The sequence below is a fragment of the Perna viridis genome, chromosome 7 (assembly GCF_037379345.1).
Source record: "Perna viridis isolate PV_CMFRI_1.1 ecotype Kerala chromosome 7, ASM3737934v1, whole genome shotgun sequence".
Taxonomy (NCBI): domain Eukaryota; kingdom Metazoa; phylum Mollusca; class Bivalvia; order Mytilida; family Mytilidae; genus Perna; species Perna viridis.
In genome coordinates this window covers 40,761,024-40,775,234 of record NC_142451.1, presented here as the reverse complement: position 1 = coordinate 40,775,234, position 14,211 = coordinate 40,761,024, and the positions used below count along the sequence as shown (strand labels likewise).

Below are 14,211 nucleotides of genomic sequence, written 5' to 3'. Positions count from 1 at the left end.
CACTTCCATTATCATTATATGTTATAAAAATGATGTGGATAAGATCTCATAATAGGTATAATTTACCCTCTTTGTTTGTTTTTGTCAATTTATATTTTGTACAGTAAATTAAAAAATGCTGTCAGGAATGTAATGTGTTTTAATGTTTTGTTTTAAAGACCATGTTTTTTTCTTTATTTAAGGAGGCACCCATTTGTTTTTTGTTTTTGTTTTTAGGACAGTGTTTTTTTTCGTTATTAAAGGAAGCTCCTATTTGTTTTTCAATGCTTGTTATTTTTTGTTAGAGTTGTATGACTTTCTCTTAAAAAAGGGGGTGGTCATATCATGTGCCTAATAGTGCAATGTAAATGAACTAATGATTACTTATGATAAAATATAGAACTAGTAATTATACCCCATGCAATGATGTTGCAGAGGGTGTAATGTTTTTGACCCGTTCCTCAGTCCATCTTCAGTTTTCCAGACTTTTTTTTTAAACGATTTCAGATATTGACATATTTTTTTAGTATATAAGTTCTCCATGATAAGTTGCAGGTCAAGTTTAACTTTTGTTCCGTTTCAATGATTTTTACTGAAATTACAGGCCTTGAACTTAGCAAAATTCACAGAAATAATAGTTTTCCAGACTTTTTTTTCAAAACGCTTACAGATATTGACATGATTTTTTGTATATAAATTCACCATGATAAGTTACAGGTCAAGTTGACGTTTTGTTTCGCTACGATTGGACAAAATAAAGGGGAACAAACCTGTGTTGCTATAATTGCACAGCTGTTCATTTTCTTCATAAAGTTTATATAATCCTTAAAATATTTTTTTTCTGTTTTCAGATTTTGCAAGTCAGTGTGTTGCTCGCTGTTCTTCAATCACCATTGGCTGTCTCCAATTCTTGTTTCCCACCGATTTGGAGCATTCACATCAGTTGTCAATAACCTATTCTTGTTTGTTGGAATTGTGTCTGTGTTGACAAGTACACTTATCATCTATATAATTGTCTCCCCTGATGATGGAGAGGACTTCACTTTTGATGAATATTCTTTTCTCTGGTGTCTTTATTTAACAATACTTATATTTATAATCATAGCTATTTTAGACCTAGTTCTGCGAAATGTTAGGTCAGGGTATGTACCAGATGTCAATGAATTTCTTGGAATTATGAAGGATAATGAAATTAAGCCAAGGGCAGCAAATCCATTGCACGCATATCTTGAACGTAAAAATTTTAACTTCGGGACAATTGATAATATTTGGGAAAGCCCTTCACTGGAAAGTTTCTACTCAGATTGGGGCAGTGAAGAAGGCTATGAAGACAGAAAAAACCAAGAACTTATGCATAATGAAGATCACTTCAAAAGTTGTATAGAATTTCATACTGAAGAGGAAGTTGGAGGAAAAAGAACTACAAACAAAAAGACGAAAGGACCAAAGTCACATAAAAGATCTCGTTTTTATGAAGTTCAATCAACTGACAGCATTGGATATGAAATGGAACCAGTACCTAGCAAGGAAGATCTAAAGGGTACATTATCTGAGGCTCTTCAAGATCAATTGAAGGAGAATGAATCTAATCTTTTCTTTGATCAGAAATCAAAGATCAGAGTCAAAAGTAATAAGTACTTTGGAAAAGGTCCACTTGCAAAAAAACTGAAAAAAGGTTTCATTAATTGGAAAACTGATTATGTTCACCAGCGTAAGGCATTTTACAATGAAATTGAAGAAGCTGAACATGATGATGTCTCTGATGCCAACTCAGTTCTTTTAGAAGCTGTTACAATTTCTCCCCCAAGGTACCCCTCTGAAATAATAGCGGCCCACTTTGAGGAAGCCGAACAATTGCTACAGAATGAATTTAGAAATGAGAAAAATAATTCAGCCAAAAATAGAAATGTGACAAATGAAAATAAGTATGTGGAAATGAAGACTGATTTAAAAAATCAGGAAAAAAGTGGAAAAAAATCTCCAAGTACAAATGCTAGTCATGTGAAAGGGAGTAAGACTAAAAAGTCTATAAAATTAAACCCTAATTTGAAAATTGAGAATGTTCTGCATTTTCAGCAATTGAGGTCTGTAGAGTTAAAAGATCAGGATAGGGATTGTCGTGCTTCTTATTCTGAGGAGATGATAAATTTAAAGCCAGTTTTTTCTTCACTTTCTAATCCATATGTTAGTGAATTCAGTCAATTCAAGCCAAAGAAAAAAGCTGAAAACAAGAAGAAAAAAAAGAAAGAACAAAAGAAAAATGATAAATCAGAGGCAGGGCCAGTGTCATCAAAAAGGAAAGAATCAAGGTCAAAAGGTGAAATGTCAAGGTCCAAAGGTGAAATGTCAAGATCCAAAGAATTAACATCTAAGTCAGCAAAAGAAAAAGAATCAAAATTATCCAAGGATAAAAATGGGGAGTCAATATCATCAGGTTCATCAAAGACTGTAGAGTTAAAGTCAAAAAATACTGTTCCAAAGTCAGGAAAGGAAATAGATACAAAGTCACAAAAAGACACCGTGTCAAAATCTAAAGATGTTGAATTGAAGGCACCAAAAGAAAAAGGGGTAAATTCTTCAAAAGATGCAGATTTAAAATCTACAGATGTTGAATCAAAGTCATCAAAAGGAGAAGTGTTGAAGTCTTCAAAAGATGCAGAATTGAAATCTCAAGATGTTGAAACAAAATCTTTGAAAGATGCAAAGTTGAAGTCTATAGATGTTGAATTGAATTCAGCAAAAGAGAAAGAGAAAAAGTCTTCAAAATATACAGAGTTGAAATCTAAGGATGTTAACTTGAAGTCAGTGAAAGAAAAAGGTATGAATTCTTCAAAAAAATCAGAGTTGAAGTCAACGAAAGAAAATGTGAAGAGGTCATCACAAGAAAAAGAAAAGAAATCATCTGAATGTTCTGAGGTAATCTCAAGTGAAACTCCTTTCTTTTTGAGTGAATTCTGTCGACCTTACTACATTCAAGAGCAAATGTCAAAAGAACTTGATGAAACTTATACAATTGAACTCAGTACTAAAAGAGAAAACAGCAAAAGATCTGCTCGTAAACTATGGCAAGATGCTATAAAGCTTGTAATAAGCAAGCAAAAAGAAAAGGAGACAATGGCTTCAGTTGTAAAGAAAGTGAAAAATAAAAAAAGCCATCATTTGCAAGAAGACTCTGTTAAAATGGGTGCTGGAAGAGAGAAAGGTAGAACTGAAAATCGTAAAGGGTGGAAAGATGTCAGACGACTGGTATTGAATAAACCTGAAGGGAAAGAGACATTGTTTTCTGTTTACAATAAAGCAAAAAATAAGACATCTGGTGATATGGAATCAAATGTTCAGGGTACTGGTACCCCATACCAAAGTGAGAAAGAGGAAACAGGCTTACAGCGGCAATTAAGGGATAAACATGACAAAGATAGATCTGAGAGTCACAAGGGATGGAAAGATGTTAGGCAACCTGTATTGAATAAACCTGGTGGAAAAGAGACATTGTTTTCTGTTTACAATAAAGCAAAAAGTAAGACTTCTAGTCATTTAGGATCAGATGCTCAGGGTTCTGGCACCCCTTGTATTTTGGAAGAAAGGAATGCAAGCTTACAGCAGCATAAAAAGGATGGAGTTGACAAAGATAGATCTGAGAGTCGTAAGGGATGGAAAGACGTTAGGCGACTTGTATTGAATAAACCTGAAGGAAAAGAGACACTGTTTTCTATTTACAATAAAGCAAAAAGTAAGACTTCTAGTCATTTAGGATCAGATGTTCAGGGTTCTGGCACCCCATGTATATTGGAAGAAAAGAATGCAAGCTTACAGCAACATAAAAGGGATGGAGTTGACAAAGATAGATCTGAGAGTCGTAAGGGATGGAAAGACGTTAGGCGGCTTGTATTGAATAAACCTGAAGGGAAAGAGACATTGTTTTCTGTCTATAACAAAGCAAAAAATAAGACTTCTAGTCATTTGGATTCAAATCTTCATGGTTCTGACACCCCATCTATAATTATGGAGGAGGATACAGGCTTAAAGCAACAAGTAATGGATGGAAGAGAAAAAGGTAGAACTGAGGGTCGTAAGGGATGGAAAGATGTGAGGCGACTTGTATTAAACAAACCTGATGGAAAAGAAACAGTGCTTTCTGTTTACAATAAAGCTAAAATGGGAAATGCCAGTCCTTTGGCTTCAGGTTTTTCTGGTTCCCCAATTCAGCAACAAGTAGATGAAGGAGTTGACAAAAATAGAATTGAAGGTCGTAAGGGATGGAAAGATGTGAGAAGACTTGTTTTAAACAAACCCAATGGAAAAGAGACAGTGTTTTCTGTCTATAACAAAGCAAAAAATAAGACTTCTAGTCATTTGGATTCAAATCTTCATGGTTCTAACACCCCATCTATAATTATGGAGGAGGATACAGGCTTAAAGCAACAAGTAATGGATGGAAGAGAAAAAGGTAGAACTGAGGGTCGTAAGGGATGGAAAGATGTGAGGCGACTTGTATTAAACAAACCTAATGGAAAAGAAACAGTGTTTTCTGTTTACAATAAAACTAAAATGGGAAATGCCAGTCCTTTGGCTTCAGGTTTTTCTGGTTCCCCAATTCAGCAACAAGTAGATGAAGGAGTTGACAAAGATAGAATTGAGGGTCGTAAGGGATGGAAAGATGTGAGAAGACTTGTTTTAAACAAACCCAATGGAAAAGAGACAGTGTTTTCTGTTTACAAAAAAGCCAAAATGGGAAATGCCAGTCATATGGCTTCTGACGTTTCTGATGATAAACAAAGCATAAAACCAATGTCCTCAAATGTTCCTATATCTGTGACAGAATATCTTATGAAGTCTGATGAAAAAGATTTGTTGGAAAAAACTATTGATAGAGAAGTGGAAAGAAAACTTTCTTCTATTAGGTCATCCAATAAATGTACAATGGTTCCAAAAGATAAAAACAAGACCTTTCTGAGTAAATTATCCTTACACAGATTTTCAAAAAATGCATTACTTTCTGAATCTACTTCACCTGGTGGTGATCTGTGTACACAAGACGAGACTCCAAGACTGAAATCAAGTAATTGTTACGGACGCAAAAATAAAGGAAGGAGACTTTCTGGGCATCAGCTGTCTCAGCACATTGTTGAATCAATTATGAGTCCAGATGACGTGAAGAAGTCTACCAAAGCTAGTAAATCATCAAAAAATATTTCTGGTTCCGCTGCCAAAGTACAAATTCGTAGCAGTCATGTAACAGCACAGACTAGTGAAATCAAGAGTAAAGTTAAAAGTAAACTTTTCCGACCAGGTACCTCAGGTGAAGGTCAGACAAAGCCACAAACTAATTGGAGCGATGTTGATGTATGGATAGACCGGTTTGGGGATGCTCAGATGAAGTTTGGAGAGTGGGAAGGTACTTTATCTCATTTACTCTCCAATAAGTACAGCAATGCTTAAAAAAATACCAATCTTATTTTAAATTTGGCCTAGTTATTGTTCTGTTTAGTCACTGCATGTCAAAACAACATTTGATATAGTTTGCTTTCAGTAATGCTTTCATAATCATTGAAGTTGAAATCGGATTGGATGATAAGACAGGTCATCTGAACACAGGGGTTGATCCAGTGATTTGAAACCACCCCTTATTGTTGGAAAATGTTGTTAATTTTGTTGAAAAGTGAGCGTGGAACCCCTTCTCCACATTTCATAAATTTTTGGATCAGAACGCACACCTTTTTTTATGTTAAGTAGAAAAATGAGTAGAGTGTTCTTCTACTTCCAGTAGCTGAATTGTACAATTAAGTCTTATTTCAGTTAGATTCTTTCTTATTTTCAAGTTAATTCTTCTCAAAACATTTAGAAATTATTGCTAATACATGTAGTTTCTGGTACTCAAAATATTTAGGAGGCACATTACAATACTAATAGTCAAGTTCCAGTCATGCACAGACTTGTAGCTGACATATTAGGTGAAACTTATTTGCATTAAAACTGCTACTTATTAAAAATCATTTCCAAAGTTTCTTGGTTTTGGAATAGAGTTTTGTGTAATTTTACAGTTACTTGTGACAGCTTAGGTGAATAGTGTCAATTTCCTTGCTATGGTGGAAATTGATGATCTACATGTATTGTAAAAATATTGGGTTGATGAAATTGGCCCACTGTATCCAGGGGATATGCATGTTGAAAATTTTATCGTCTGAATCTCAGAATCTTTTAACTTGAGTTTTGAAACATTGAATTGACAGATTTACCCAAGCTACCAAAGTTTCCTATATTCAAGAAAATTAAGAGCCTGTCCATGTATAAATCAGGCAGATCCTGTATTATAGGTGGCACAAGATAAGTTTTATCCAACTGAATTTTTTTTTTACAATGTAATGTATATACCATATGTATGTCAAAAAGTATAAAGTTTGTTTTGAATCGACAATGGATGGCTCTGAAAATGATTTTAACAAATTAAAGAGTTGTTGCCCCTATTTCAACAAATTTCAATTATTTCCACGTAATTTATTTCTCTTTAATTGATGCAGTAAATCAAAAATCAACATTCAACAAAATTTGTCATGTGCCACCCACTGCCTGGTTTGGCATGAACACCTACTTAATATGTTCTATAGACAATGAAACCTTTCTAAACCAAACTGAATAAATCTGAAATCTGTCTAAACCAGACACTTTGTAAAGTCCCTTGATATCAATTTTAACAAACTTTAAGCCTTGATAAACCAAACACCTGCTTAAGGAGATAGACCTAAGGTAAGGGACATAACTCTTGTAATCAGTAATATGGTTGTATTATATTCAATTTCACCCAAGCCTTTCAAGCTTTCCTTTGAAACAGAATGAAATCATTAAGTTAATTTGATGCTTACATTAGATTGATGTAAAATGGTGAATACAAATGTTTCAATGATTTGTAAGAGTTGTGTCCCTTACCCTAGGTCTACCTCTTTAAACCAACCTAATTTTAAGGTCAAAAGGGATTCAGGTAAGACAGTTTTGACTGTACTTGTATGTTTTCATCAAACAATATTTTAAAAAAAAATTTTCTGGTGGAAAATGGAGGAAAATCTCGATTTGAATAAAATCAATCCCTGAGACTTTTTCACCTCTTATAACTATCTCACTAGTGTGATTCTTTTGTTGTTGAGAATGTAACCCGACTTGAGCTTAAGGTAGATCATACTTTTGGCCAACAATTTATTTTTTTATTTCAAGACCATGTAGAATAAACCTACTTGAAAATTTCAAATGAACAAAAAGCATAGGTACTCTGATTGGATTAAGAGAAAATTGCCTTAATGTCAGTGGATTTCATCATATTCTTTGTATATTTTATCTGGAATTTTCTGTATTTTATGAATTAAAGAGAAAAAAAATTAGCTATATGATTATCTATATGCTTCTATACTCTTAAAAATGTTGTAGAGTCACCCATTTTTCAAGAAACTAAAAATTCCCAGTATATTTTTATAGAATATTTCCCTTCTAGTTACCTCCCCTTGACAAGGGTTTTCATGGTTTTTCCATTCATGGTTCTATTTAAAAGTTTCCTTTAAAATGATATAAAGGTTTTACATATCAAGTATTCTTGTTGAAAAAACAGATTTCAATACAAATTTGTAAGATGCATGAAAAAAGTTACTCTTCATTTTAGGTATGCATGTTATTCTCATTTACCCTTCTGTTTAAGAATCAGATAATGGTTGGCACACCATTTTTCCCAAATTGGTCTTTTTGGCTTCAATTCATCTAGTTAATAACTGAAAAGCTTATTAAATTTATTCTGAAGCATCTGTGATGTAGTTATTCTTTTACTGGTTATATGAGGAAAAAGTAGTGCATTGTAACTAAATTTGACCTATCAATATTTTAAAAAGGCAAACTTTGCAAACACTTTGGTTATTCCTCGAGACTTTACGGTATGAAAAACTTGAATAATGCAATAATATATCTGCTTCTTTTTCTTTGTGTGCCACACCTTATATACATTTTGCCTGATTCTTAGACACTGAAGTACTTGAAATAGTACTCAAGAATCATGCAGAATGTGATTTATAGTTTTTAATTTTTATATTATGTTTAAAGTGCTATGGTGTGTGGCTTTTCTTAAACCCTTGCTCTTAGATTTTCTTTTGAATATATATACACACACTGCACTGTAGAATTCAGAATTAAGGTAGAAAACTCTATAATTGACACTAACTACAATAGAAACTGTTGGATTTTTTCAATGTGCATGATCTCCTAAGAGCAGACAGATTGGTATGAATAATTATACATTTCATCATACAGACCTATAAAGCAACTTACTAAAAATTATAATTGTTTGTCTTTTTGGGATGTATCACATATTACAGAATTTGCATGATTCTTACAAAGACTGCTACTTCAAGATATTTTACTAGAAAAATATGACATATATTTGAGTTTGTCTGATACTATAAAATTTGATATTGTGATGTATTATTAATACAGAAACAGTATTTTTCAAATTTATTGAGGATTGAAACTTAAGCTAAATTTTCATCCAAAAGCATAAGACTACAAGAATAAACGCAGGCAAAAGTATTGATAATTATAATAAAGTTACAAAAAGTGAATTTATACCAGAAGTAATGAAATTAAGTTATTTCTATGAGGAGGGAAATAGTATAAATTCTTAATTAATTAGTAAGCATGCAGAAATATTGGCCAAACTCACAATCTATGTAAATATGATATTAATTATTTACTTAGGGTCACATCACTCTATTCCTGAACGACCTCAAAGAGAACAAGGCATAAAGAGACATTGGAAGGCCTTAAGTAGCCGTAGAATGAGGAAATGTGCTGTTTTCAACTGTGCATGTATGGGTATTTGAAATCTCTTCTTAATTGAAAATTGGAACGAATGATTGAAAGAAAAGTGAAGAATTTTAGTAGTCTGTCTTGCATAAAACTTTAGTTTTTTACTTTGCTTAAGTGGTGGTTGATTGAGAATCAGCTTAAATATATGATCCATTGAATTGTGTGTCCTATTTTTGTCTTGGTCAAAAATCCATTATATGTGATAGGCTCCCAGGTGGCCGACTATGGTTATTTAAACAGTAGATCATGTTGAAGGGTTGGGCTTTAGCCAAATTCCTCCAACAGATCTACTATCTGTCTAAATAATCAGAAGATTACAGGAGCAAATTGTTTGAAAGTGCACACTTAGGGTGCATCGTCTACATTGAACAAGCTATGTTGGTCTCATCATCAAGGTCAAATTATTGAATAATAGACTGATTGTACAACAATTGTTATCATTGGTTGGTGGATTTTCCATTTATGGTCTTCATTTGCATATTGTTTATTGTTTTGATACTTTAAGTATAAATATTTTTATCAATGGCAGGTGGATTTTTAATATATGGTCTTCATTTACATGTTGCTGCTTTTGATATTTGGATAAATGGTTTTATCTAATCACAAGTAATCAACACAACACAAATTGAAACAACCCCTGTGTACTGGTTTGCATTTCAGTGTACTTAGTTATGATAAGACTTTAAAAAAAAAATTCTTTGTTTCCAGTACCATCTCCTATAAACTTAGGGTCGGAAGGTAGGTCTTTCTTTTCTTGGAAAATACTTGATTTGCAGGACATTGAAACCTCCCGGTTTTGCTGCCTCTCTTATGACACCACTGAGCTTGTCAAAGCCTTGGCCATGTTTCTTTTTCTTTTCTATGAATTTGAAACTCCACATCAGAGAGCAAGGTAATTCCAGTAAAAAATCAATGACGGAAAATCTGTATTTTTTGTTTCTTTTTTTTTTTTTTACACCATAAGAAACTAAGGTTGGTCAGGTTACCAGAAACACTGAATTTTATTTAAAGACTTAAGTAGTGTTTCCTAACTTACAACTGTTTACTGGGTGTCTAGCTGAAATTTAGTGTGCATATGTTGCATAAATCTTTGTCTGGGTTGTACTCTAGCAAAAAGTCTTACAGAATGGTCTTGTTGAGCAGGTGGGCATGGAAAACATGTTATCCTAACATATTTCTAAGCAACTATTCATCACAGGCACAAGATATTTGGCACTCAACTTCAGTATGTGGTCCCATATAATGGGATGCAATTTAAGGTCTGTCACATTTTTCTACTCCTTGTGTAACAGCTTAACAGCAACCATTGGTCCCAATTTTTTTGGTTAAAACTTGTTTTGAATGAGAAATGCAATTTGTTATGGAGCTGAATTAAGCATGAAAAGTTTGACCATGTGGCTGTGTTGTTGTGATTCAACCTTTTAATTCTGTTTACCATTTGTTTGCCTTAGGTTTAGTGGTGCTTTGGGCATTTGTGTGCTATGAACATAAATAAAAAAGTTCTTGCTCTCTATATTTTTTTTTAATGTAATTGCCTGGTAGAACAATACATAGAAATTTGAGATAACTTTTTAAATATTTTCCAGGTGACAAATATAAGTTCAGCCTTAAAGATGTATTGTCAGAAATGGATGGTTGTATCATCAGCCTGGATGAAGCAGGGGCAGAGTTACAGGACTTTATCAAGCAATTGTCTTCCTTTATAAACAGTCAGCTCAAGTCCTATCGGAGAAGAATTCAGAGTGGAGACATAGAGTGCTTTGATGAAGCGGATCATTTTGTGAAGAAATTGATAGAAAAAGTCATGAAATGTCTGTCAAAGTACATCTTGGATATTGCTTTTCAACAAGGTATTACATGTATCATACCTGTTAACCCTCCCATATCAGAGCAGACTGCCACATAATCATTGAGAAATTTAGAATCTCCCTCATTTAAGTTTGATAGGGTTTTGGTTAAAATCACAATATTTAACTTGAAAATACTAAATAATTAAATTTTTACATTTAAAAAATTGCTATTATGTAAAAATCTCACGAGAGACAGTGTCAGTGAGGGCAAATCTCCTATATGAAATGTTCTAAACGTTAACAGATATGCATGTAATTTTGTATCATTTTCCTGTAATCAATTCTTATTTTTAAGGTATACACACACATACATGTACATGTAAAGGCAAGCAATACTTGAAATGATGCAGTTATCATTTGTTTGAAATTTCAAATAATAAATTTTGAAAGAGGTTAATGGTACTGTTTGAGCAAATGAAAGTTGCAACATAGCCAAATACTAGTTGAGCTTGAATGTGGCCGATTGAAGATGGCCTATTTAGTAGTAGTCATTTGCCACAACATGTGGCTAATTCACCATTTTTACTACATGTACTACTAAAGCAGTCGAAGCAAATAAAGAAGTTGCCGATGTGTTATGCTCAATAAGTAGCACTCCAGATAAGAATCATGCTAAATGTGATTCATGGTTGGAAAGCCTACCTATTTTTATATTTTGTTTAAATGTTATAAAAAACAGAAACAAACATGTTGCTATTCTTATAACTCATGCTCTTAGGAGTTAAAAATTATATAGAATGTACTGTAGAATTCAAAATTAAAGGAGATAACTGTGTAAATGACACTACAATAGAAACTGTTGAATTTTCAATGAGATTATATTCTAAGAGCAGACAGATTGGAAAGAATAATTATGCATTCCATCATATATACTATAAAGTAACTTAATTACAAAAATAAAAATGTGCAGTCTTGTTTGAGATGTATAATATATTACAGAACTTGCATGATTCTTACAGAGAGTGCTACTTCAGTTGTGATATGACTAATGACATTTAAGTATACATGGACTGCTGCAGATTATAATTGTATTAAACATTAGACAAAATATTGTCTTGTTGAGGTTTATTATAAAAATTTGCTCAGTACTGATCAATGCCATGTTTCTGGGATATTTTAAACCTCCTTATTGCAATTAGTGTGACTGTTTCTTCATTTTTCCCTGCTCTGAAGGAATGTATTACCTTTGTCCTTGTGTCTGTCTGTATCATTTTTTGTATTTCCATCACATTTTTCTCTGACAGCAATTACTCATCACAGCGATTGATTGATTGATTGTTGGGGTTTAACGACCGAGCAGCAATATTTCAGCTATATTCAGTCAATGAACATGAAATGGATGATAAAATGATCATGAAATGGTGATGATAAAATGAAAAAAAGGATGGGACACAAGGATAATAGGACTGACCAATTTTGATTGCCACGAGATAAAAGGGAGGGATGGGTAGGGTGGGCAATTTAGCCTCCTGTGGCGGAGTGCAAAGGTTCCTACTCCTATCGAATACCACAGCAGGGTTCTGTAACGTGTGAGGAACATGGCATCTTTCCCAACACGGTGCACTACTATGGTTTGCAGTCAGGTTTTCTGTATTATCGCCTGACAACCCCAGCATGTAACACGCCAGAGGTACCCCATTCCACCACCTGGGGCACACAACCCAGTTGCTCTGTGAACGGAGTGCCTAGCCCCTGGCTAGGTTTCTGAGCACTATTTAGTAGCCTTTTACGACAAGCTTAGCACTGCTACAGGCCTATTCTTTTGACACCCACGCTTGCACTTGGCCATCCTGAAAGTAGACCTTATGATGGGATCCATTTTCAGAAAAAAATCAACAACTTCCTGTTTGAGGACTTTGTTTATTTTCAATAATCATGACTTGAAAGCATGGGTGTCACTAGTGAGCCATTGTTCACAGATATCCTGTTTCTCTTAGTTTCAACATCCCACCTGTGTTTTTTATATGTTTTTCTCCTTTTTAGGACTTACCAGGCCTATTCTGAAGAGGAAACTTGCAAATGCACCAGAGCTTGAAAAAGACACCCTCCCTTCAATAGCCTCATTAATAATTTGTGCAATAATTGAGGAGTGTACAGAGAGGTTGCTGTATGAGAAGTCCATGACAATGCCAGATTTGGAGGAAATTTCCCGCAAGTTAATGGATTATGCCTGTATGATTGCTGAGGTTTTTGACCAGAAGTTGAGAATTCCAGGTTAATATATTGTTAATCTTAATTTAGAAGTTTTGCTTAATCTTCCTATAAAAAAGGTGGGAACAAGGATGGACCACACTCTAAATAAGAATAAAACCTTCATGAAAGTTTAAGATTAAATGTCATGCAATGCTCAATGCATTCCAAAAAAAGTCTGGTCAAACAGTAGTTTTTGTAATTTAAAGGGACACAACTCTTTCAAAAATTAACGAATCAGAACAGAACTCGGATTTGATCTGCAACTCATCAATTTACACCTGTATACAAAAATCAACACATGCCAAGGTGTCTCAAACAGACCAAAAATTAAACCATTAGAAAAAGATGCAATTACTTACATCCTTCACAGAAAGAAAATGAAATGTGAACGTTGACATTTTTAACAATATAGCTATCATGTCATTGTCAATATCAAATTGATAACCAGTGATACTTATCTGATGTTAAATCCACCACAGTGGTTTTTATATTTTTTCATAGTTTTCAGCCAGATGTTTGTCCGTTCATCTGTTCGTCTTTTATGATCACACTTTTTGTTTCCAGAGTGTATTGAAGGAACTAATCAGTTTCAAAAGTTCTGACTTCAAAGTGATGCTTTTGGCCATTAGCTGTAGTTCAAAGTCATTTGTCATTTAAATTGTATGTTGCATTTTATCACTCTGAGTTGGCATGTTGGTGCCCACATAACTGTTCTAGTTTTTTTTTTCTGCTACTCACTTAGTCATATGAAAGGAATATGTATGTGATTGTTTTCAGATCTCATTGAGGTAAAGTCTACTTTTATCTGCATGAAGTAGATTATCCATTCCCTTTTACAATGCACAATAGTCATACCTGTATATTAACTAATCATATCTGCATTAACGGGCCCTTATCAAATATAACTAATGAGTATAGTGCACATTTAACTTTTCTTTCCTCCAGGTTGCTGCAGTTCTACAATGATATCTGTCTTAACCACACTCTGGCTACACAAGAAACTTTTTCAAAACTAGACAATAAGTCCCTTTACGTCAATTTTACTGTATTTTGATCCTTTGCAAATCAAACACCCGTCCAGGGATGTCAGTGGAAGCCATCAACTAGCAAAATTGGACAACTACTCTATTTTAAAAAAAATGTGAGCTATAGCCATTACTTGACATCTGTTGTCATTGTCAAAACTCTTGTCCCTAACACTACTTAATTAATTGGACTCAACTTAGTACGAATGTTTCTTGGGGTATCCTGCATAGAACTGATGTGGGGATTATTGATCCCTCTAAAAATATGGCTGCCATTACTAAAAATAGAATATAGAAGTTGGCCAGTAGTTTTTTGCATATATCTC

General features: G+C 33.7%; 1 protein-coding gene across 3 annotated transcripts in view; it reads left to right on the top strand.

Annotated features, from left to right (window-relative positions):
• LOC148612713 (uncharacterized) overlaps window positions 1-14,211 on the top strand; it is a 44,239-nt gene that overhangs the window by 12,345 nt on the left and 17,683 nt on the right. For 2 of the 3 annotated variants that reach the window (XM_088594370.1, XM_088594369.1), the window contains exons 7-10: window positions 831-5,374; window positions 8,707-8,817; window positions 10,404-10,667; window positions 12,651-12,881. In XM_088594370.1, the coding sequence (XP_088450496.1) occupies window positions 831-5,374; window positions 8,707-8,817; window positions 10,404-10,667; window positions 12,651-12,881 (5,150 nt within the window). The remainder of the gene's footprint in view (window positions 1-830; window positions 5,375-8,706; window positions 8,818-10,403; window positions 10,668-12,650; window positions 12,882-14,211) is intronic. The other variant, XM_088594371.1, reaches the window with a different exon arrangement.